Genomic DNA, 25,499 nt, shown 5'->3' with positions numbered 1-25,499 from the left:
GATAGCAGTGGTAAACAGCGGATTCAAATTTACATTAATTTTGCATAGGAGCGGGCATGCCTATGAGGCCTTTTTTTATTGCTTAGATGGGTGGACGAGCTCACAGTCTACCTGGTGTTAAGTGGTTACTGGAGACCATAGACATCCACAACGTAAATGCGCCACCCACCTTGAGATATAAGTTCTAAGGTCTCAAGTATAGTTACAACGGCTGCCCCGCCCTTCAAACCGAAACGCATTACTGCTTCACGGCAGAAATAGGCGGGATGGTGGTACACACCCGCGCGGACCCACAAGAGGTCCTACCACCAGTAATTACGCAATTTATAATTTTGCGGGTTTCATTTTTATTACACGATGTTATTCCTTCACCGTGGAAATCAATCGTGCACATTTGTTGAGTACGTATTTCATTAGAAAAATTGGTACCCGCCTGAGATTCGAACACCGGTGCATCGCTCAACACGAATGCACCGGACTTCTTATCCGTTACACCGGTCACTCACATGCGCACGAATACGCAAACCCACAAGTGTAGGACGACATTTGCGAATGATTATGCAAAGTTTTCGCTGCATTCGTGATTTTCCAAGCTGTGTCGGTTTTTTAACAGACATCAAAGCGCGCGAACCTCGAACCTTCGCGTAGTCTCCCACACATTCGCTTGCCCAGTTGCGCCGATGATTGCGAAGGTAACGGACGTATACTATACGCCATTTTCATAGTTCGTGACGTCTACTGTGTAGCGTATCTTCATCAAAAGAAATCCCATAAAAACAGCATGGCTGTTAATGATGTCTGGGAAAGAATTAAAAACTATTTTTCTCTTCAATGTTCTATTGAGGAATTAAAAAGGAGGAGAAATTCGTGAGACATTCGTAAACAAGTGTAGGAGGAAGCGCAAACGGGTTCGCAAATTGAGTATGCGAACCCATTTGCACAGCCGCTAGGTTTGCGAATGAATGTTTGACGGCCCTTCACATGCGCGCAAACATTCGTACAATGTACGAATATTTGCGCGCATGTCAGTGGCCGGCATTAGGCCCCGACGACTTCAAAACTTATCAGGCTTACTGGAATTCTAAAATTACGTTCCTTGGTGATTCATTTTTGTAATTCCGACATTATTTCCTGGCGTCTCATCCAATCGATTAGTTACGGACCTAATTCTAAGCTTAGGTGTCATTTTTGACGCATAAAATTTGAATTTGTGACGACGCAATTTGTTTGTTCACGAATGGCTCTATACTCCAAATCAAATTCATAAAAAAAAAAAATTCTACACTCTTCGTGTCCACTGAAGTGTGTGTACTTATTTGCGGAAGCGAGATTCATATAAATAACGTTTACGAATCACGGATTTGTTCGTTTTTCGCTTCGTGAACTACTAGTAAGAGTCACCATTGTTAGCACTTTACATCACGGTTATGCAAAAACAAAATTGGACCGTATAACTATTGTGTGAAAGCACAATTTTCCATTCGACATGCTTATTCGATTCCCGACCTTGCCGTCTTGATTAGATTATTTCTTTTGTAATGTAATCAATTTCTTCAGTTCACATTCACATTAGCTGCCTCCTACACGTAGGTAATTCGCGCGTGCTTTGTTTACGAAAATACAGTGAAACAGTTCGTTCTGCCACCGCTAGATGTCACTATCATATATTTTCGAAATGTCTTTATTTAGATATTCATTTAAATTTCTCTTTATGAGTTTTTTAATGGCTTATTTGTTTTTGAACAATTACGACGTAGATGCTGGTAAGTAACTTAATTAATAATGCAATCCATTGTTTTATGGTTTTGGCTTCTCCATCAACTGTATACAGTATTCCTCCATTCTTGAACGAATAAGATAAATAATTATTAAAATTATGTTTTATATTAATAATAATATATGTATTAGAGACTGCTGCCCGGCCGAAATAGGCAGGTTGACAGATTTTTTTTATTGCTTAGATGGGTGGACGATCCCACCGCCCACCTGGTGTTAAGTGGTTACTGGAGCCCATAGACATCTACAACGTAAATGCGCCACCCTTGAGATATAAGTTCTAAGGTCTACCCTCAGACACAGCCCACTGAGTTTTTCGCCGGATCTTCTCAGTGGGTCGCGTTTCCGATCCGGTGGTAGATTCTGTGAAGCACGGCTCTTTCTAGGGTTCGTCTTAGCAACGTCATCAGATGTGACACCGTAAGCTCACCTATTAGTTAAGGCGACGCTGATATAGCATTTCAAGGTTATCAGCTTAGGTAGAAAAAAAAATCTAAGGTCTCAGTATAGTTGCAACGGCTGCCCCACCCTTCAAACCGAAACGCATTACTGCTTCACGGCAGAAAGAGGCAGGGCGGTGGTACCTACCCGTGCGGACTCACAAGAGGTCCTACCGTCAGTAATTAATAATTTTATTGATGATTTTATTGTAAAAAAAGCTTGGCGTGCATGGTATCAGTATTTATAAATATTTTATGAACAGATATGAGTACAAGGGTTATTTTGATAATATCCTTAAAAGCACCCCACGCTATTTTACAATAAAATCATTTTTTCTTACACCATTCCTAATTCAAATTTATTAAAATTTATTTTCTATTTTTTAGTTGGATTCTCTATATAGGTGTTTTTTTTTTTTTTTTATTGCTTAGATGGGTGGACGAGCTCACAGTCCACCTGGTGTTAAGTGGTTACTGGAGCCCATAGACATCTACAACGTAAATGCGCCACCCATTTTGTTAGTTTTTTTAAACTATTATTTATTTGAAGCTCATAGTATATATTTTATTTTAGGTTGCGTCCTGTCATTGAACTCCGATTTCGGTAATCCATCGCCGGTCTACATAAAGAACAATCAGATCTTGATTCCGAATCTGACCGACAGAATAAGTTTGAGAAGCGGTGAGTTAATGATGGTGGCCTGCCCCGGAAGCCACAACCACATCGTTCTCGGCAACGAAACGGGAAACGGAAGACAATTTGACGTTTTAGTGAGTCGAAACTTGAACTTTCTTTAGAAACTTTTTTTTTTGAAGGAAAATTCTTAAATTTACGTTTGTCGCTTTGCCCTTCAGTCAATTGTTTTTTTATGATTGAAGGTATACTGGTAGCCCGAAGGCCTTTCCAGTTTCACCAGGACAGGTGGGCGAGTAAAGGCTCATCCAGGAGGGGTGGGATATGCTAATAACTGCCCGAGCGCCTTCGAAGGAGACCTAACCACTCAAGAGCAGCTGCTTCGCTGCTGCTAGATGGGTGGGCGAGCTCACAGCCCACCTGGTGTTAAGTGGTTACTGGAGCCCATAGAAATCTACAACGTAAATGCGCCACACACCTCAGTATAATTTCTAAGGTCTCAAGGTATAGTTATAGTATAAATTGAAGAAAATAATTCGTTAACTTACTTATCTTTCCTTTAAGGACGCTAAATGCGTGGATAAAACATCGTTCCTATTAGGAGGCTGGAGGGGTGAGTTTAGAAACGTCACGTGCAAAACTCAGCCGTGGACCACGGTGTACGACACGAAAAAGAGTTGCCATTTAAACAGTAAACTGTTCAGGTAAAGTTCATTTCAATTTTGTAGGTTATGTTTTGGGTCGTTGACCTTAAAAAGAAAACATGTGTGGTGTCGTGTTACACCGGATAGAAACGAAGTTCTATAATTATAAAAATATTAATTTTAAGTTCTATTCGAGGTATAAAAATAATAATTATTCAGGTATACATTTTTTATTATGATTTTTTTATTGATAAAAAACAAAAAAAAACTACTTTACAAAGTTATCAACTTTATTTTATTCACAATGATTTATAAAAAATATATAATAATATTAAACAAAGAAACAGCTATTTATATGAACCAGTGGTCCCCGCAGTAGTCGAAATTCGACTATAATGAATTGAAATTAAAAGTTTAAACATTATTATGGTTCTATTGTCAAACACTATTATACTTCTATAATAATACATAATTAATATATTCCATATTATACAGATTTTGCAAAGACTACACTAAGATAATTAATATTAAAGACAAACAATAGTAATCTATTCTCAATTTGACCACAGACTTTAAAGAATAACAAAAGTTTCACAATTGACAATTTACAAAGAGTATATGGTAGTGTGTGTAATGTTTTCTTTATTGATTTAATGTATCTTTTATGCATTATTTTAAAAAAATATTAGCATTGTGCACATTTTCTCTATATTCTCTATAAGTGTGGGAAATTTCATACTCCTCCGTCCGCGCAATTTTCGTAAAAAGGGATACAAAGTTTTTGCTTCACGTATTAATATATATAGATAATAATAATAACCGTCATCACGTAGACTATACATAGACACTGTATAGCCATCATACTAAGACTAATACATAAATAATAAAAATCTTACGTTACGGACGTTTTTTCCCGGTTAGGGTGCCCCTCCGCATCGTCCCATAAGGAACTTCGTTCCAAAAAAGATTGCTTCTCGAAATATGCGCACAGCATCAAAGAGTATCAAAATAACTTATTTTGTTTTAAATAATGTTAAAAATTGAAACATTTATTTATATACATTTAAATTTCATTATCCTTAAAAAGTTGCTTCTCGAAATATGTAGCATCAAAAAGTATGTATCAAAATAACTTATTTTGTTTTAAATAACGTTAACATTTCAAATATAATGTATATCTATTTAAATTTCATTATATTAATATACTTGTTGAAGTATCTATACTTATGGAGGGTTATGGAGGGTAGAAATAAGGAGCATCGTCTTGTCTATGGGACAAACTATCTGTAAACAGCGAGTTATTTAATGGAATTGGAGTATTGGAGAACTCACCGAAATAGCGCCTATATATAATGTAGGAAGTGGAAATGATAATAATATGAATACAGTAGTTTTAAACAGAGTGAGTGAAGAGTAGGGTGGAAAAAAATTATATTTTTTGTGAATAATTGTTTAGTTGAAACAAAATGTAGGATTTAATATTCCAACTATTTATACATTCAAATGTAATTGAGTAGGTAAATATAACCTATAGTGCTAAACTAATATGGATAAACAATCTATCTACAAAAAATTTATAAAAATAATATTTTTTTTATAGATATGTAGATTGTTTATTATTGTTATTATGAATTCCTTGGTGCAAATGCGTCGAGAAAAACATATAGAAACAACGAGAATAGTTTGTTCGGTGAAAAGTTATCTAAGTGGGCGAAAATAAAAAAATAAAAAAAGTAACCTATATAGAAGTGTTTCTTTCCTTCTTTTTTTTATTACATAGACGGGTGGCCGAGCTCACAGCCCACCTGGTATTGAGTGGTTACCGGAGCCCATAGACATCTACAACGTAAATAAGGAACCTTGAGATATGAGTTGAAAGGTCTCAGTTTTTACAGTACAACGGCTGCCTCACCCTTCAAACCGAAACGCATTACTGCTTCACGGCAGAAATAGACAGGGTGGTGGTACCCCTGCGGTCTCACAACACGTCCTACCACCAGTAATTACGCAAATTATAATTTCGCGGGTTTGATTTTTATTACACAATGTTATTCTTTCACCGTGGAAGTCAATCGTGAACAAATTTTGAATTTATCAAGTACGTATTTCATTAGAAAAATTGGTACCTGCCAGCGGGAAAAATTTAATATTAATTATTTAGATTAGATTACTTAAATCTTAATTTAATGTCCTACTCCAGGGGTCGGCAACCTGTATGTCCTTAAGGGCGCAATACTAAATTTGAAAATCACCGAGGGCGCATATTTTACAGATAATCAACAGGTATTAATAGGCATTAAAAAAAAAACAGATTTTTTATAACTTTATTTTGTTAACATATAATTAATTTATAATATAATAAAATTAATTAATAAACATATAATTCAGTGTGAAACTTGGGTGTCCATATTTTCAGCTAATTTCTTATAATTTGGGATATATTCAGAGTTCCCGGTCCTTAAACAATTATCTAAATGTGAGTCATTAAGCTTTGTTCGGTATTTTGATTTCAAATATTTCATATTTGTGAACAAAGACTGGCAATTGTATGTTGTTGCACAATATGCACTTTTAAAAAAATATCACTTTGCAAGTTTATTATTTCTAATTCTAGATCTTCGATATTATGTAGCTCGAACACCATGCTAGCACCATGCTGCCTTATGTTGTTGCAGTAGTTTAGTAAAGAAACTCTGCTGGTTAGGTATTGAAGATTTTAAAGAATTAATTTTTTTTCTTCTGATTTCAGAGTTCATTGGATAGTCACTATCAAAATTGGTATGAACGGTCTTAAAATGTCGTTCAATATTACTTTTCTTGGGAATCGCAACACTATTAATACACAACAAACAAATATACTTCCCTTTGTGATCAACGAAACAATATAGATGTTCCCATTCATCATTAAAAGAATATGTTCTTTTTCTTTTACATTTATCCATGAAGGATTTTGAAAGAAAAGAATTATTTCGAATTACTTGGTAGTTTTAAATGCACGGTCTACGCGTGGCTTATTCGAAATACGATCACACACTAACAAAAAATGCGTATACTTGCTGTATATCGCCGTTCGACATGAGTAAGTAAATCGCTCTGTCCAGCGAGGGCGCATTAAAAATCGATCGGGGGCGCAACGGCGCCCTCGGACGTCACGTTGCCTATCCCTGTCCTACTCTAATACCGGTCACTCACATACGCACGAATACGCAAATGCAAATGATTATGCAAAGTTTTCGCTGCATTCGTGGTTTTCCAAGCTGTGTCGGTTTTTTAACAGACATCAAAGCGCGCGAACCACGATCCTTCGCGTAGTCTCCCACACATTCGTGTGACCAGTTGCCACCAGTTGCGCCCACGATTGCGAAGGTAACGGACGTTTCGCCATTTTCATAGTCCGTGACGTCTACTGTGTAGCGTACCTTTATCATGAATTGGAACAACACCTAGGTGATGGAGTTCATTGAACTCCTGCAAAATGAATCGACCATATGGGACCCTCAAAAGAAATCCCATAACAACAGAATGGCCGTTAATGACGCCTAGGAAAGAATTAAAAACTCTTTTTCTCTTCAATATTCAATAGATTGACGAATTAAAAAAGGAGGAGAAATTCGTGAGACATTCGTAAACAAGTGTAGGAGGAAGCGCAAACGGGTTCGCAAATTGACTACCTACCGAACCCATTTGCACAGCCGCTAAGTTTGCGAATGAATGTCTGACGGCCCTGGTCAAACCTTGCCAACTTACATGCCGCTTACTATACGCAGTTATGGTATCCCCTCCAAGTGTACCTTTTACTATAACATCGCATCTGGAGAATTTAATTTTAATCCACAATATAGCTGTAATATATAAAGAAAAAATAACTTAAGAAACGTTATTTCCTCCCGGACAAAATTTTATAAGAGGATTGTTAACATATACTCTAGTAAATAATGAAAGAAATCAGCTAGCTGTAAGTCAAGGGAAAAGTCGTCAGCTGATAAGATTCAGTAGGTGATAGATGCTGGTGCGTTATACCTTTCAAGGTACCAGCTGACAAACTTTCCACTGAGATACAGCAAGCTAACATTAATTTTCATTCATAGTAGAATATAAACGATCACCAGGTAATTTTTTAGTTGAGAGGAAATCATTGAAAAAAATTTTTTTTCATGTTCAAGCAGCCAGCTGACGTATAATCCACCATGCTATGACCAGCTGACTTTTTTTTTCCTTCAAAATACTAGGTTAACTATAATCTGACAAAATTTCAAATGGGAGGAAATGATTGAAAAAACTTTTTTTTTCTCCATGCGTGGGAGGCTGCCACCGCCCGCCCCACCCACGGAGTCGCAGCTGACGGTCGCGAGTATTAATAGTATAAGTCCCTAATGCATTTCACGAATTTTCGATTGGGAGGGACTTGGTCATGAAAATCTGTCACTGGCTCCCGGGCTATAAGTAGAACTATTTAATATTGAAATAGATTGACTTGAGTTTTATGTATGTTAATATGATAATGTAAGGATAATTGTAACATAAATTTTCAAAAGATATATAAATAGTTAGGAGCTACATACATTACGTTTTCAATACCGCTGCCGTATGCGTGAGAGAAAGGGACGCCAGATACACTGGCGCCGTAACGCGTCACGTAACGAAGCGGTTTACCTTCCTTTAAGAAGCTATCACTTCAATATCATGCTGTCTCCCCCGCACTCTTGAGAGCGTCGATGACGTCATATACTTCAAGCCACTCACCGGAGTTTCTCTTTCAGGATCGGATATGAAATACAGAAGACATTCTATTCGCTGTACGAAGCGTGTTTCGATTTAAGCGAAATGAAAACGCATTATGTCACACACGTATTGACGCCTTTTACGACGTTACAGAGTTACAGACGTACCCAGTTCTTGGGTAATTATTAATTTATTTACCGTAAACATCGATCGATGTAATGATAATAAAGGATGGTACTCGAAAAATCATTAAAAATAAAATTTCGCATAGAATATCAAGAAAAATAATAACAAAAATGTAGAGTTAGCTACGAATTTACTAAAAAACATAATGATTATGTATGCAGTTGCTCCAATTGGCCAGGAAAGTGGTGGATTTAGGCTCAATGCCGCCCTAGGCTTTATTTATCGCGCCGCACTTCATTTTAGAATTAATTTGATTATTTTCGAACGAATATTTTTATTAAGCTATTGTATAGCTTTTATCGCAGGCTTTGAGCGCGGCGACCGAATCAAGAAATTCCGTAACGAAAATAAAACCTAACACGCCCCACTCCGCCTACCATGTAGCTCGCGTTCAACACATTCACACGTTGCGCTTGTGTAGTGTTTGTGAATAAGCGCGCTGCGTGACTGCATGCGCATCACGAAAAGTCTGCCCGTCTCTCTCTCGCGCGGTCTAGCAACTCATGTTTCGAGGTAGGTGACGGCATTTACGTTGTTACGGTGACCACTTATGGTGATCACTGGTGGTAGGACTTCTTGGAAGTCCGCACGGGTAGGTACCACCACCCCGCCTATTTCCGCCGTGAAGCAGTAATGCGTTTCGGTTCGAAGGGTGGGGTAGCCGTTGTAACTATACTGAGACCTTAGAACTTATATCTCAAGGTGGGTGGCGCATTTACGTTGTAGATGTCTATGGGCTCCAGTAACCACTTAACACCAGGGCTGTGAGCTCGTCCACCCACCTAAGCAATAAAAAATAAATAAAAAAACTTAATACCAGGCGGGCCGTGAGCTCGTCCACCCGGCTAAGCAATAAAAAAAGTAACATCAACGTAAATTAATTCTTTAAACAGATAAGTACAATTCAATACAATAATATTTTTATAAAAAGATTTTCCTCAAAACTGTCTTCTTATCTAATCTTATAATTTAATTTTCTAGGTCACTGTTTTATTTATATTAACTACCTACTATTTTTAAAATGGCATTGCTATAAATCAACGCTTACACATTTAGGTACAGTGGTAGGCAGCAGCTTGGCTCTGCCCCTAGCAATTTAGACGTCCGTGAGAGACGATAACCACTTTCCATCAGGTGGGCCGTATGCTCGTCTGCCTACAAAGGCGTCTAAAACAAAAAAAAAACACGTCTGGCACTCGGGGACTGCCGCGGTAAAGCTATTGCATAGCTCTTATCTGATTAAAACAATAATAAGATAAGATCACGCTATATTTGTAAACATTAACAAAAGCAAAACATTAACTGTCCCCTTCACACTCATAAGCTAGACCGCGCGAGAGAGAGACGGGCAGACTTTTCATGATGCGCATGCAGTGCGACGTCACGCCGCGCGCTTATTCACAAACACTACACAAGCGCAACGCGTGAATGTGTTGAACGCGAGTTACATGGTAGGCGGAGTGGGGGCGTTAGGTTTTATTTTCGTTACGGAATTTCTTGATTCGGTAGCCGCGCTCAAAGTCCGCGATAAAAGCTATGCTTAATAAAAAAATTATGTATACGTACATAATTCTGTAACGATTTGAAAATGTTTCAGACGGAGGCGTATTCGATAATGTGCCCATTAGTAAATTGTATCTTAAACGGAATCAAATGGAAATTATGGAGAGGATCCTCGGAACGAACAGCACTGAGCTGTATAACAAACGACAGGTAATTATTATTTAAATAAATAATAGTTTAAAAAAAATGAACAAAGTACGCTTTTATAGAAAATCCAACTAAACAATTGTTTTTTTTTTTAATAAATTTGAATTAAGAATAGTGTAAATAAAAATGATTTTATTGTAAAAAAAACGTGGTTTTAAACTATTATTTATTTTTCATTTTTTTGTTGATTTTAATTTTTTTTTAAATATTGAATTGTCGCGTCTCGGCATCTCGATAGAAGTGACAACTTAAGCTATTTAATATTGAAATTTTTCAACTTGAGAACTGCTTAAGTTATTACTTCGATTTTATCTACATCACTACATAGTATAAAACAAAGTCGCTTTCTCTGTCCCTATATCTGTCTGTCCCTATGTATGCTTAAATCTTTAAAACTACGCAACGGGTTTTGATGCGGTTTTTTTTAATAGATAGAGTGATTGAAGAGGAAGGTTTATATGTATAATAACATCCATTAAATAGTGGAGAAACGCTGTTATTTTTGAGGTTTCTAATGTGATGTCGTAAATAATCAATAATAAAATTTCATGTTTCCGAAGCGAAACGAGGACGGGTCGCTAGTTAATAATATGAGAATGTAAGGAAAATTGTAACCTAAATTGAAAGAGATATATAAATAGTTAGGAGCTACATAAGTTCTCAGTACCGCTGCCGTATGCGCGAGAGAAAGGGACGCCAGACAGACAGGCGCCGTAACGCCCGTAACGCGTTACTTAACGAAGCGGTTTAACCTCCCATAAGAAGTTATCACATCAAAATTTATTGCCCCAAATAAAAAGCTATCAATCCAGCCAACTCAAAGTATTTGTAAATCGCCAAGTGTGTGTGATTTTATTCATATACCCACAGCAGACACAACACGATAAGTTTTTTTTATGGTTGATGTATTACTGGTGGCCCGGAGGCCTTTCCAGTTTCACCAGGACAGCTGGGTGAGTAAAGGCTCAGTGAGGAGGGGTGGGGTTTGCTAACAGTTGTCCGAGCGCCTCCGAACGAGACCTAACAACTCAAGAGCAGCTGCTTCGCGAATGAATCTACTACCGGATCGGAATCGCGACCCGCTGAGAAGGTCCGGCGAGAAACTCAGTGGGCTGTATCTATGGGTTAATTTACTCGTCGAGCCCTTCGTCGCAAGCGACGGGTTCGGGGAGGACGGTGACCAGTGCTTGTGGTGCCTAAAAGCATCGTTAATGGATCGGCAGGACGTGTTTAGGGCGACGTCGACTGTTTACCATTCGGTCCGCAGGATCGGGTATGTTCGCTGAGTTACTCGCCGTGTCCTTATTTATATTCGTTCGCATGTTTTCAAGGCTCTGACTCGTGGTCACCTGGCTCCTCGCGCAGACTTCCCTCTTCGGGCACAGATGAGGGCCACCTTCCAGTACATAAACACGGCCCCGCAATGGAGGACAATCAACTCCGGCGACTGGGGGGCTCTGGAATCCGTGAGTATCATATCGCAACTTTTGTATTGAAGTAGCTTCGTTCAAAAGAGAGAAAAGAGGAGGGTTGGCCTCGGTATGCCACCTACCCGGCCGTAAGAATGTAACGCCAAGCAAAAGGCGGCGGTCAATTAACCCGAACTAGGGCTTCAGTGGCCCAGAGGAACTAAATCGCCTCTGAAATTCTGCTGTGGAAGGACGCGGGAACCCACCACTAGCAATTTTCCTAAGAAAACCTTTCCGTATGTATACTGTAAAGGTCACGATCCTCAGCACTGAGGAACACGACGCACGGCGGAGCTTCATTCAAAATTCAGTTAATCGATTTTAATATGTGAAGGTTAAAGCTCTTGATTTAAAAGATACGGAAAGAGTACGTTTGTCCTTATCGAGACGAAAGTAGAGGAAGTCGTTCGATGTATAAAAATCATTTTCTTGAAATATTTAGTTAGGCCACTTCAATTCTAAAGTTGCGATATCTTTTGAACGACATTACGAGGTTTGTTTGCGACAACTCCTTGAGGTGGGGTGGACGTTCTTGGGGTGAGCGAGTTGATCGCTGTTTCCTCCCACCCCAGCTCGGGTTCCTTTTTTTTTATTGCTTAGATGGGCGAACGAGCTCACAGCCCACATGATGGTTACGGGAGCCCATAGACATCTACAACGTAAATTCGCCACCCAGCTTGAGATATAAGTTCTAAGGTCTCAGTATCGTTACTACGGCTGCCCCACCCTTCCAACCGAGACGCATTACTGCTTCACGGCAGAAATAGTCAGGGTGGTGGACCTACCCGCGCGGACTCACAAGAGGTCCTACCAGGTCCTACCAGGTCCTTCCACCAGTGTCTGGGGCGGGATCAGGCATCGTACGAGAAGGCAGGGAAGTCGTTTACTAGGTGGCTCTCTATCATTTTCGGCCCTGGCTTTCACTATCTCTGGCTGGTGAGTCGCGCACCTCCCTCCAGTCCTCCTACGACCGGTAACCTCACAGGAAGTTCGGCTGCTTACAACAGTTGAAAGGCGACTTTCAATAACTATTTTATCAGCAATAATTCCATTGACTGTGCCATTAGGTCACAAGGGGGATGGTGGTGTTCACTAATTAATATCAGATGAGCCGTGAGCTCTTAGCGCTTCAGCTTTGCACCAAGCAGTAATGCGTTTCGGTTTGAAGCGTGAGGCAGCCGTTGTACTGTAAAAACGGCGACCTTAGAACTCATATCTCAAGGTAGCTGGCGGCATTTTCGTTGTAGATGTCTATGGGCCCCAGCAACCACTTAACACCAGGTGGGCCGTGAGCTCGTTCACCGAACTGAACAATAAAAAAAATGCCTGTACCATGCGGAATCACAATACGGCTCAGTTTATGTTCGTACAAACAGACAGACCAGTGTGCTTAGTGCGAATTCTTAACGTTCTCGATAGCGTGAAAGTTAACTCAAATTTGTATGGAGTTGGAACGTGTACCTACGTTTGCCGCTAGGGACGCAGTAAACACACTGGTGCCTTGATGAGCGAACGAGCACGTCTGGTACTGAGTGGTTACTGAAGCACGTGTATATAATGTGATTGCCGGCACCTGCCTTGACCACGTGGGTGTGGATTCGCGGCTGCGTAACGGCTGCCTCACCATTCGATTCGAAGGATTTCATCCCATCTCGATCGTATTTAGTAAAAGTAAAAGTGCTGTTTCCAACTCCATACAAATTTGAGTTAACTTTTCCGCTATCGAGAACGTTAGGAAAGCTCGGACTAAGCACACAGCGGCCTAATGTTCACAGGCGCTAAGGAAGAAGGTCGTTCAACTCGGTCACAGTGTGACAGTCTACACAGGGACTCATGGAGTTTTGGCACTGCCAAACAGAGATGGCGCTTTCCAGAACATATACCTTCATTTCGATGAGAACAATAACGGCGTTGTTCCCGTACCGATGTACTTTTACAAGGTTAGTCCATAAAACACAATACGTTCCGATAATAGATTCATTCGCGAAGCATCCGTTCTTGAGTTGTTAGACCTCTTTTGGAGGCGCTCGGGCGGCTTTTAGCAAATCTCACCCCTCCTGGCTGAGCTTTTGCTCGCCCACCTGTCCTGGTTAAACTGGAAAGGCCTCCAAGCCACCATTAAGGCTTCGTCAAACAGAACGCGTACTTAGCGCGCGTCAGAGCGCTAAACTAACGCCGCGCTATGACCCCGAGATGTGTTGTACTACTACGGTATCATACAAGCGCACATATCACCATATAAGCGCTTATAGCGCTGGCGCTCTGTGTGACGGTGCAACACATCTCGGCGTCATAGCGTAGCGCTTCGACGCGCGCTAATTACGCGTTCTGTTTGACGAAGCCTTTAATCCCTCATTCCAAAAAAGCCTCGCCTACTTTTTTCCAGGTCGTCTACGATCCCACAGTTCGTACAGCCGTAGCGTTCGTGACGTTAAACTCGGCGTTCTACAACAAGACGACAACGGACGAGTTACAGTTTTGCAGCGACATCTGTGATTCGAATCCGCAATACTCGTGGTTAACGTGGCGGTCGCGAGATGGCGCTCACAGTTTCTGCTGCGATTACACGGAGTTCGCGAATGAAGTTAAACTCGTAAAGTTGAACGTCAGAGGAAGGTTTTACTGAACCGAAAATTTCAATCATATATAATACACATAAATTGGGTATAGATAAGCAACTCGAGCACTCAACAAAAATGTTTACGGGCGTCGGCCACTAGATGGCTTCGCTTCGATTAGTTTCTCATTGCTCATGTAGATGGCAGTAACATATTACCTATCCTATATTTTATTTTTAAATGAAGGATTTTGTAAATTTTCATAAACCCCAAGTTGATAATCAATTTGTCTCTAACAAATAAAGACTTGTGTGATTTATTAATTGTCTTATTTTCTGTGTTTAGTTATACAATAATTAAATGCCTTAACTTTAACAAGATATAAGTTTAGGGGCTTTCGCTACAAGATGTCGCTAGTTTGCATACAAAAAAAATATATTTGTCTTAAAGTATCGCAGTTTCAGGGCCCTGATTTCAGTCGAAGATGAATGTATTCCTGAATTGTTTATTTAATAATCTATAGAATATAAAAATGAATTGCTGTTCGTTAGTCTTGCTAAAACTCGAGAACGGCTGGACCAATTTGGCTAATTTTGGTCTTGAATTATATGAGAATTATTAAGAAGGTTTAAAAGGTAGATAAATATAAAAAGGCTCGGAATTGAACAAAAATAACAATTTTTATTTTTCCTTTGATGTGTCCCCCGTCGGACGGATTCCTTTTGTTTGTTTTAAATTCATTTTATACAATACTTTAGGTCTTTTATTTATCGATTGAGGCACTACGAAGTCTGCTGGGTCAGCTAGTAAATAATGAAATAAAATGCCTTTTATATCCTACTAAAATACAATGTAAATAGGTATATGCATTTAATGTTTATTTATCTTCACTACTGTTTGTCAGGAACCCATTAAGCGTGGTGAAGGCTTCCTCCAAGCCCTTCCATTTGGTTCTATTTTGGGCTACCTGTATCCATCGAGGGCCAGCAATAGCTTTTATGTCGTCTTACTTATTATCTTGCCTTAGTAAGACGTGTAAACATTTTTGAAACACTAGGCCATAAAAATACATCGAGTGGTGGAAAGGCTATTTACTTTGGTTAAGCAACATTTTTGCAACTTTACAGGAGAGCCATTTAAAGGTTTAAACTTTGAAAAAAATATTATACAAAAAAAAATATCTTTAGATATTTGAATGGAGTAAACTTAATTGAAGTTCAATTCAAAACATCAAATCAAATCAAATGAAATCAAAAAATTTTTATTCAACATAAATGAAAGTACATACTTGTTGAACGTCAAAAGAACTACCGCCATCGAGCTGTCGATGCTGATACCAAATAAAACGCACCTTTAATTACAAAAATAAATATCGCGTATCAAGCGAAATGTCGCTTAAGCCTAATAAATAACCTTTCAAACCTCGATATGTTAAAAAAAATATTGCTCTTTGTATTAATTTCAATTGACAACATTTCAAAAAATTATCATTAACATGTGTAAAATAAAAATTCCGTTACTTTATTTTTCAATTCTGACCTAAAATATGTAGGTAATTCTTATAATTTTATATTACTTGATTTGGAAGTAAATAATTAAAAACTAAAAATATTGCGGTGACGGCATGTTGAAGTCAACTGTATGAAAATATTCCTTTGCCTTTCCGACATGGCATGGGTTTTTTATAATCTGTGGCGAAAATGTCAAAATATGTCACTACCATCATTACAAAATTATACTTATTTAATTAGCTATACTTAGGTCTTTTCGTTAAGCCGACCACTGGCCTGTTCTATTAAAACGCACTTTTATTTTATAAATTTTAATGAAATGCTTAAACCAAACTCGATCGAGATGAGTTTCAATCGTTCTGTTTCGATTGGCGGGGCAGCCGTTACGAATCCACACCCATTTGGTCAAGGCAGGTGACGGCAATTACATGATATACACGTGCTTCGGTAACCACTCAATACCAGACGTGCTCGTTCGCTCATCAAGGCATCAGTGTGCTTACAGCGCCCCTAGCAGCAAACGAAGGGAAGCTGTTCCAACTCCATACAGATACGAGTTAACTTTTACGCGATCGAGAACGTTAAAAAACTCGCACTAAGCATATTGAACCAAGTTCTCGTCTAACGATTGATACTCGATCGAAATGTCTCACTGAGTCGTTGCCTGTCTAAGCGCTTGACCTCTGCTTAACGCGAGGCCGGCACGCATTTGCATGCGGAAACTCGATCGCATCTCGGCCGAGAGAGCACGCCTGCATTGCGATCGAGAAGTCGTCTCGTAGTAGTGGCGAAAGGTATAACTCCGGTAAAACTAATTCCCTTGCTCGAAAAGGGCTAGATTTGTGATAGAAAATACGAACTTAGACCCTTCGAACTTGTATAAAAGGCATAGATAAATTGCCCTTGTCAGAGCTGCGGGCTTTTTCGGTGCTGACGGCGGAGCTAATAGCGACATCTAAGAATAAGGGAAAAAAACCCATTAGATTGACGTGTCACTCAAAAATAAAACTACCCTCAGATTCGCGTTTAATTTAACATTTATTTCAAATATATATATTCCTCTACGCGACAATTCAATTAAGTACATCGTTTAAGCTATTGTCTTTTGATTTTCATACCGCACGAGATTATCAAAACACACCCCTTAAGTTCAGTTTTCAATTCGGTATCTCCTTCTCTTCGATCAGACTGATCAGGGCCTGCCTGTCCTTCTTGTTTTCGCAGGCACAGGACACTAGAGCAACCAAATGCTTCGTCGAATACTCCGGATGCTCCACGACAAACTCCTCAAGACCCTTCCGCGGCAGATAGTACGCTTTGACGTATCGATCAACGTAGTCCTGATGCGGAACCGGCTTCAGACCGGATATCTTCTCCAATTTCAGCAGCAGCTGCGTGTAGTCTAGTTGCATCAGGCCTCTACCCCCGTTCGAGCACTTGGTCGCATTCGAGAAGCCCTCAACTAGTAAGTGTATCACGTATTTCGAGACAACGGTCCATATGGAGTTCAGTACTTCGCGATTCAACGTCACCCTGTTTGATATATTCTCGATTCTCAACGCGTACACTTGCAGCTTCCTTACAATCATGTCCACGTACGGGCTGTGTTCGACGGCTACGTTCTTGACGTCCCATTTCACCTGCGACATTGCGACCAAAGCGGTCCTCGCGTCGACCGACTTCGAAGCGGAGCACATGTACACCGGAGTCCTCAGATCCGCGACAACGGCTAAGGTGTTATCGCGGAAGTGCTCCAGTATCAGACGCTGGTGTGGCGCGACCATAGTCTCCAGATACGGTTGGAGCATTTCGTATTGTTTGGCCAAGAAAATAACGCTTTCAACGGCGACGATTCGTTCGGACAGGCCGTGAAGGTTCGATTCGCTACTCAAGTCCAAGTGGTGAGGCTGTTCTGGGCCTGCAAAATGTCGGTTTTCGCTTCCACCATTCTCGAGGCTGTTCGTGATTCGCTTCAAAAGGGCCGTCAGCTTCGTCGTGTACAAAGTCGTCGAGCTAACGTCCAGATCGGAAGTGAAGAACGTATGGACCGTATAAAAATAATAGTCGTACAATTGGTTCATCAGTACCACGACTTCTAGTGCAGTTTGGGGCAGGTACCTACATATCTGCAGGTACTGGCCGCAGTTCCTCAACACGGACAGCGTCGTGTTGGCAACGATAACGCTGTGCCTCACTTTCGATGGACTTAACGCTTCGTTATTCCCGGTCGTGGCGTATCCGTGCCTGTCGTTCTCTTCGACGAAGTCGCGCTTCAGCTCGTCCGGTTCGTCTTCGGAATCGTCGCTCGGCATATCCGGTTCCAGACCGAAGATATCATCGTTGGTCGTGTTCTCGTTTCTAAACATATCGAACGGACTCGAAGAGCTATCGTATTTGAAGTATTTCGTTACGTAAACGCTGTCGTCTTGCGATGTGACAGAGGACGCGTTCTCCGATTGATTTTTCGTCACCACACCATCAGATCTGTTCAGGTACTTCTTGAACTGTTTGAATTCTTGGAGATTCAGCAGATTGAACGTCGATTTGACCGGACACTGTTCCCAGGCTTCGTTCTCGAGGAACAACTTCAATTCCTCCAGCCTGCCTCTATGATAGTTCTGTATGTAAACAACGCTTTGGGTCTTTATAAAGTCCTCTAACACGTCCGATTTATCGCCGCAGAAAACTTCGCCTATCTGCGTCAGTTTCCTTAACACACCTAATATTTGTACGAATTTCTCGAACGGATAGTCTTCTAGGCCTGAACTCTTCAAGAATATAGAGACTTTGCCTTGAACGTCGTGCCATATCCTGAGCAGACCGGCCTTCAACTTCTGCCTTATGTACTCCCGGCTTACGTTCTTTTGTATATCGAAAACGTTCGTGCAGGTGGGCTCTTCGTCGTGTTTCGAATGCCAATCGACCAACAGATAATAACTACGCATTATATAAAAGAGATTCTCGCACAGATCTAGGACGCAAGCGGGCGCTTTGCCCGACGGTACCGAAGCACACAAGTCCTGAAACTTTGTGTCTATAGACGCTTCCCCGGTGTACTTTTTCAAGGCTGCTACTGAGGACTCGTTGACCGCCGATGAGTAGTGCATGTGGAGTTGCTCCATCGCGGCCTGCGTCTTCCCCAACAAGCCATAAGCCCTCCTCAGCTTCGTGAAGACGTCCTTATCGAATTTGAAACACAAACTAGACAGGACCGAATCCAGTTTCTCCTCGGTCAGAACCAGCGTGTCTTGGAGTCTATTCGACAAGTCCGTGATGCAAGCGTACTCCTTGTGTACGGCCGCTGCCTTCCTTGACTTCAGGATTAGTTCGATGGCGCTATAAAAGTCCTTTTTGTTCAATAGCTCCGTGACGTCATTCTCGACGCTCCTCAAACTCCGAAGCAGCTCCAAGCACTTCAAGACCGATCTGATGATCTGACGTTTCCTAAAGTTGGCTAATATGACGAAAGTCGACATGGTCAGGTGGTTAGATGCGGTCCGCAAGTGTTCCCTAGCTTTCCTGCACGTCTGCAACGTTAAGGATAGCTGGGTCCTTATGTTTTGGATCTCGGCGAATTCCTTGTCGCAATTGTCGCGCTGTTGCGATATCAAATGGAGGGCTTTTCCAGAGACCACCTGCAAGGAATCACGTTATTACGGCACGCATTTAATGGCATATCTATCTATGCTTTATCTATCTTTATCTACTATACTTTACTGGGGGTAGGACCTTTTGTGAGTCTGCACGGGTAGGTACCACTACCCCGCCTATTTTTGTCGTGAAGCACTAATGTGTTTCGGTTTGAAGGGTGGGGCAGTCGTTGTAACTATACTGAGACCTTAGAACTTATATCTCAAGGTGTGTGACGCATTTAAGTTATAGATGCCTATGGGCCCCAGTAACCAATTAACATCAGGTGGTCTGTGAGCTCGTTCACACATCTAAGCAATAAAAAAAATACTGCGCATCCGGATCTAGTATTCAGTCAAAATCGATTATCCGTTTTAACGCCCTGATACCTGAGCCGATTCAGACGGAATAATTCGGTACGAGAACAGTTTGTGAACCCTGGCAAAGAATAGACTAGAATAGGCTTATTCCAAATTATTCTTCTCCACCTGATGGTTCTCTGTAATAGATCGCTCTTAGCGATAAGACCGCCTATTCTACTGTTTTGTATTTAAGCTTTCGCATTGTTTATTTATTTTGTTTACAATAAAGAATTCTCTCTCTCTATCTATCTGTCTCTCTCCCTATCTTTCTCGCACTCTCTCCCTATCTTTCTCGCACTCTCTCTCTTTCTTTCTCGCACTCTCTCACACTCTCTCTCTCTCTCAGCATTCAGTACCTGTTGCTGCCTCTTGAGCTTCGTGAACATATGCTCGATGGACTCGCAGGTCGGGGGTGTGGGCGCGTGCTCCAGCACGTACCGAGCCGCGTCGAAGTCGACCGGCGACGAGAAATAAACATTCTCGATTTCGCGTAGGATCTGAAAAACAATTATTATTCAAGGCAAATTCGCCTTTTAAAAAAAAAAATGCGTCTTGGTGATCTTTCCTTGTTCGTTATCACTGGCGACGGTTTTTGGATTGAATTTTTTGCTTTTTTTATTCAGCATTGGGCTGTCTCACGTGCGAACGGGCTCACATAATGAACACTAATATATTGTTAGGCGGGTAATAGCAACGCCATCTATCGGCGTATAGTAGAAACAAATATCAAAGAACTGGTGAAATCGAGAACGCTCGAGAAGTACAACGCCATCTATTGCCAAATAGCGGAAACACACCGAAACTACTCGGCTTGTCAGGAATGATCTCGATAATTAGGGATGTCGTATCGACTATAAAAGCGTTGCAAAGATGGCACGCAGTTAGTCAGTAATCGGAGCTACTCGAAGCGAAATAGCGAACGGATCACCTGAAGCGAAGCGGAAGAAGTGAACTAAGAGTTGTAAAGTGTTCGTGTTTTAAGTGTTAAATAGAGTTTTAATTTGTACTTCGATAGAATTTTTATTTATTCCGAACCCCAACGCGTTACAATATTATCGACTGATCGCTTCTTCCGCTTCGCTTCAGGTGATTCGTTCGCTGTTTCGCTTCGAATAGTTCCGATTACTAACTGACTGCGAGCCATCTTTGCAACGCTTTTATAGCCGATACCACAGCCCTAGAATTACCGAGAATATTCCACACTTTTCGAGAATAATGTTTCCGCTATCTGACAATAGATGGCGTTGTACTTCTCGATCGTTCTAGAGCCTTCGATATCCGTTCGACTATTCGACGATAGATGGCGTTACTCTTACCGGCGTAACAATATATGCGTCTTTAGGATTTAGTAGCAGAGAGAATGAGATTGAATATTTCAAAAGGTTTCATGCCTAATGTACTCAATGAATAATGTATGCCGATGTATGTCCAAGTTTCACTTGTTATACACATACTTCTCCGATGTGATTGAGTCTTTGACATCATGGCATGAAAAGCCCACTGAATTTCTCGCCGGATCTTCTCAGTGGGTCGCGTTTCCGATCCGGTGGTAGATTCAGCGAAGCACTGCCCTTACTAGGGTCAGTGTTAGCACCACCTCCGGTTTGAGCCCCGAGAGTCACCTACACGCTAGAGATATAGCCTCTCAAGGCCATCAGCATAGGTAGGGAAAAAAATTTGGCATAAAATGAATATGTCGTCTATGGACTGTAGCTTAGCATGAGGTGAGCCCTACAATATCAAAACGGAATACTATTTGTTGTGCGACATATTGACATACGAACCTCAAGATCAGCAGCAGAATGAGCAGAGCTGAGCGACCTCGAGTTGACCCCGGGGGGACCACGGCGGTTTTCAACAAGATCATTGGACAGCATGTTGCAAGACCTATTTATAACATCATTACATTGAAGGGTGAAAGGGTATTTCGTTTAAGCGACATTTATCTTCATAATTAAAGGTACGAATTATTTGGTACTAGTGGTCCCGCAGTAATCGAAATTCGACTATAATTAATTGAAATTGTAAGTTTGTACACTATTATGATTGTATTTTATACATCTATAATCACAAATTTCGCCAAGACTACACTATAAAAAATATTAATAAAGACAAACAATATTTAATCTATGACAACCTTTGACAACAGACGCCAAGAACAAAAGTTTGACAATAAATAGTATGCATGCGTGTGTGCGTCAAATACATGGTATGTAGTGTGTGTAATGTTTTCTTTAATGATTTAATGTATCTTTTATGCATTATTTTAAAAAAATATTAGCATTGTGCACTTCTTCTCTATATTCTCTATAAGTGTGGAAAATTTCATACTCCTCCGTTCGCCCAATTTTCGTAAAAAGGGATACAAAGTTTTTGCTTCACGTATTAATATATAGATTAGCATCGACAGTTCGATTTTTTCAATTGAACTTCAATTAAGTTTACTCCACTGGATGATGACCGCTAGATGATGATAATTTTTTTTGTTTATAACGCCATCTTGTGTCTTTAAAGCGGTTAGTTGCTCTCGATTAAGAAAAATAGTATTATCTTATACCTTTAAACGAGCAATTCTTGTATATATATATATGAATCTCGGAAACGGCTCCAACGATTTTCATAATTTAGTATACAGGGGATTTGGGGGGCGATAAATCGATCTAGCTACGATTTATTTTCAGGAAATGTTGTTTTATTCGTGTTTTCAATAATCAAAGATTCAAGATTCAAATAGCTGAAGGAGTTTTTTTGTTATGATATTTTTAACAATTTCAAACTTTATATAGCTCTCCTGTAAAGTTGCAAAAATGTAGTTTATACAAAATACCTTAGCCTTTCACTCCCTCGTTATGTACGTATTTAAATAAAATAAAATAAAACTAGTATATAAAAATTGGTTATTATTAATTGCCTCATTAGTCTAGCGATGACTGAACAACTGCATTTTGGTTTTCCATAAAATTTCTTTTTGCAGTATCATACTTATATTCATTTACATATAAAAAGCTATAAGCTATTTGCTTCGTAATTTCAAACAAAAGTATTTATTCCTATGGGAATTACATTACTATGAGTATTAAATCTTTAAGTATTAAATCTTGAAAGTTTCTTGTATTGCATTTTATTTATTGCCTATGTTGGCCGACGTGGTGTTGCAGTTATCGTCAGTGGTAGACGTCATGCCAGTTCCTCCAAAGAGGTAGTGGGCAGTCTAAGGCAATAGGCAGCATGTAGGAACAACTTTAGTGACTCTGAATATATAAGCTTTATTATTTTTTTAATTTTATACCCTAATTTCAAGATAAACTTTAAATAGGGGCACAGAATATCTTTGATTTGGTTCGAAGTTACTAAAATATCAGAGTGAAAAGACTACTGTAAAACTGTTTCAGACACTTCCGCGTGACCTCATAACAGGAAAAAACTTATTTGCTGCGTAAATATAAGTAAAACATTGAGTAAATACTGACCTGAGTAATTTATTTTGTTTATTTATTGAAACACTTCAAGATCATACGTGCGTAGCGCATACTATGCATGTTACTGCTTAAACTAAATATTTTAACTAATTATAACTTCTCTGTGAAAAACACTGAGACTAAATCTTAATTCGTTACATTATTTAAATTCAATAAAATATATTTGTTTTTTTTTTTTATAAAAACAAAGTTTCGCTTGACTGTTTGACATTGAATCGTTCTCAATTGACATTTGACATTGAGATTTGAGTTTTCATTAGCTTTTTTTATTTGTTAAATGATTAGCAAAAGGAGCAGTGCCAATTCTACCAAATATTTAGATTATATCTGGTGAGATAAAACCGCATCGAGTGAATGTTAAATGAGATAGAATGTCGTAAGCTTTCAGTTAAATGGTGAGTTATCACCTCAGAAAATAGGTAGATATCACATAGAGTACCTAAAGCTCTCAGTTCAGGGGACTTATTAAAATAACCCAAAACTACACATGAGCACCTCCAGCTATTTTGTTTCATATTCCCAAACTTGTGACTAATCATTAGACCTTTGGAATTGAATGATTTCAATGATAAAGTTACTAATTTTAAGATTTTTATTGAATGTAGCTTTAGCCGTAAGCGTCTGTAATTTATTCCAGTTCGTTGAAAATAATAATACTGTTTAAGCTTAATGATCAGTTTAACACGCTTTTTGTAGCATGAGTAAAACATAGCAACTCGTTATTATTTTTCGTACCTATGCTGGTAACCTCGAGCGGCTATGCCTGCTTAGTCGGGCTGGCGCTGGTGCCGCGAGCCTGTTTATAGTGTTGACCGCGGGAACCCCCTTACTCTAACCAGCTCAGAACCCGGTCAGAGTAAGGGGGTCAGAACCCCGGGTGGAGATGGGACGTTGGATGTAAAAGTGCAGGGGAGTCGTTTAGTGCGGTAGGGCCCTAAAACGTCCTTGGGCCTGCGGTCTGCTCTCATCTACAGATCGTCAAATCGCACATAACCCGCGCGCCCCCTAGGCGTGCGGACCTCGTAGGAGGTTCGACCCCAGCGTGAAAAAAAAGAAAAAAAAAGGTTACCGGGCTAGTAGGTGAGCTCACTGAGCTTTAACGTGATGGACGTTTTGTGAAGTCGTCGTGGCCTAAAGGATAAGACGTCCGGTGCATTTGTATCTAGCGATGTAACGGTGTTCGAATCCCGCAGACGGGTACCAATTTTTCTAATGAAATACATACTTAACAAATGTTCACGATTGTCACGATGTCACGATTGACTTCCACGGTGAAAGAATAACACCGTGTAATAAAAATCAAATCCGCAAATTTATAATTTGCGTAATTACTGGTGGTAGGACCTCTTGGGAGTCCGCACGGGTAGGACCACCTCCACACTCCCTCGTCGCGGTCATAGGAGAGGACCTCTCGCTGCCGCGCGTCGTGGCTACGATGCTCGGCAGCGACGCGTCCTGGAAGGCGATGCTCGACTTCTGCGAGTCCACCATCTCGCAGAAGGAGGCGGCGGAGCGAGAGAGGGAGAGCTCTTCCCTTTCCGCACCGATCCGTCGCCGTCGAGCCGGGGGCCGGAGGCGGGAATACGCCCGTACGTCCCGGCCCCTGTAGGTGGCGGCCTCCCCCCGGTGAAGGTCAAGGGGCGACCTGAGGGGGTGAGGCCGCGCGGCGCGCTACCAGCACTCTAGCGCGCTGCCGTGGAGTGAATAGAGCGACCGGTTGACGGTGTATCGCGTCCCGACCCGGCAGGCTGGTTCTGGTCCAGCGGGGTATTCCGGGACATCAGCGGCACCGTCTGGGCGGCCCGACGGGCTGCCGTACCGAGACGGCCGACGTTTCAGAGCCTTCGATTCGCCTCGAAGGCTCCGTCGGCTGGGCGTCTTTGGGGTGAGCCGCGCCGTCTGGTTGTAGTGTTGACCGCGGTAGTCCCCCTACCTCATCCGGGTTCTGACCTCGGAGGGAATCGGACGTCGGGTGTAAGAGTGCAGGGGAGTCGTTTAGTGGGTGGGTCCTAAAATCCTTGGGCCCGCGCTGCTTCCCACGTTTTTATTAGACGCGCTTGATCCGCCCATCGGATAAATTTGATCACTTGCAAAGTTTCAATCAAACTTACTTATTGTTAGTTTTATAAATTTAAGACATAAATTATTTATTATTTTTATTCTAATCTACTAGCTGCATCCGTGGCTACGCGCGCAACAATATGCAACTTTATACTAACACATAAAAGCCATAGGACGATTCATGAACATACATAGTAGGAGTGGGTAATATCGGTTTTGCCGCGTATCGAATCGTATCTATATATCGAGTATCAATATCGGATATTGAATCTATATATTTTCTGAATCTACATATTGATGGATGCTAGTAGATTTTC

The 25,499-nt window shown here is 40.6% G+C and overlaps 2 protein-coding genes and 1 long non-coding RNA gene across 3 annotated transcripts in view; 1 reads left to right on the top strand and 2 right to left on the bottom strand.

The window, feature by feature from the left end:
* LOC149500065 (uncharacterized) overlaps positions 1-25,499 on the bottom strand; it is a 159,098-nt gene that overhangs the window by 125,742 nt on the left and 7,857 nt on the right. The window lies entirely within an intron of this gene.
* On the top strand, positions 1,562-14,462 carry LOC114243477 (salivary endonuclease). The gene is made up of 8 exons (XM_028174985.2): positions 1,562-1,763; positions 2,791-2,987; positions 3,415-3,554; positions 8,255-8,394; positions 10,000-10,115; positions 11,444-11,578; positions 13,357-13,521; positions 13,968-14,462. The coding sequence occupies exons 1-8, from the start codon at positions 1,652-1,654 to the stop codon at positions 14,205-14,207; spliced, it is 1,245 nt and encodes a 414-aa protein (XP_028030786.2). The 5' UTR covers positions 1,562-1,651; the 3' UTR covers positions 14,208-14,462.
* On the bottom strand, positions 16,670-23,352 carry Vps50 (vacuolar protein sorting 50). Its single transcript, XM_028174970.2, has 4 exons — positions 23,113-23,352; positions 21,427-21,529; positions 19,999-20,139; positions 16,670-19,285 (listed from the first exon to the last, which is right to left on the bottom strand). The coding sequence occupies exons 2-4, from the start codon at positions 21,517-21,519 to the stop codon at positions 16,808-16,810; spliced, it is 2,712 nt and encodes a 903-aa protein (XP_028030771.2). The 5' UTR covers positions 21,520-21,529; positions 23,113-23,352; the 3' UTR covers positions 16,670-16,807.

This window comes from Bombyx mandarina, chromosome 24 (genome assembly GCF_030267445.1).
Source record: "Bombyx mandarina strain Sakado chromosome 24, ASM3026744v2".
Classification (NCBI taxonomy): Eukaryota; Metazoa; Arthropoda; class Insecta; order Lepidoptera; family Bombycidae; genus Bombyx; species Bombyx mandarina.
Note: the sequence above shows the minus strand (reverse complement) of the source record. Positions and strands in the feature narration are given on the sequence as shown.

Bases quoted from the DNA above. Each gene is read 5' to 3' on its own strand.
- LOC114243477 (XM_028174985.2), top strand. From the start codon at position 1,652: ATGTCACTATCATATATTTTCGAAATGTCTTTATTTAGATATTCATTT. The intron at 1,764-2,790 runs GTAAGTAACTTA...ATTTTATTTTAG, and splicing joins CAATTACGACGTAGATGCTG to GTTGCGTCCTGTCATTGAAC. The intron at 11,579-13,356 runs GTGAGTATCATA...TAATGTTCACAG, and splicing joins ACTGGGGGGCTCTGGAATCC to GCGCTAAGGAAGAAGGTCGT.
- Vps50 (XM_028174970.2), bottom strand. From the start codon at position 21,519: ATGCTGTCCAATGATCTTGTTGAAAACCGCCGTGGTCCCCCCGGGGTC. The intron at 20,140-21,426 runs GTTCGTATGTCA...ATTGTTTTTCAG, and splicing joins ATTCTGCTGCTGATCTTGAG to ATCCTACGCGAAATCGAGAA. The intron at 19,286-19,998 runs GTACTGAATGCT...GATTCCTTGCAG, and splicing joins AGCTCAAGAGGCAGCAACAG to GTGGTCTCTGGAAAAGCCCT.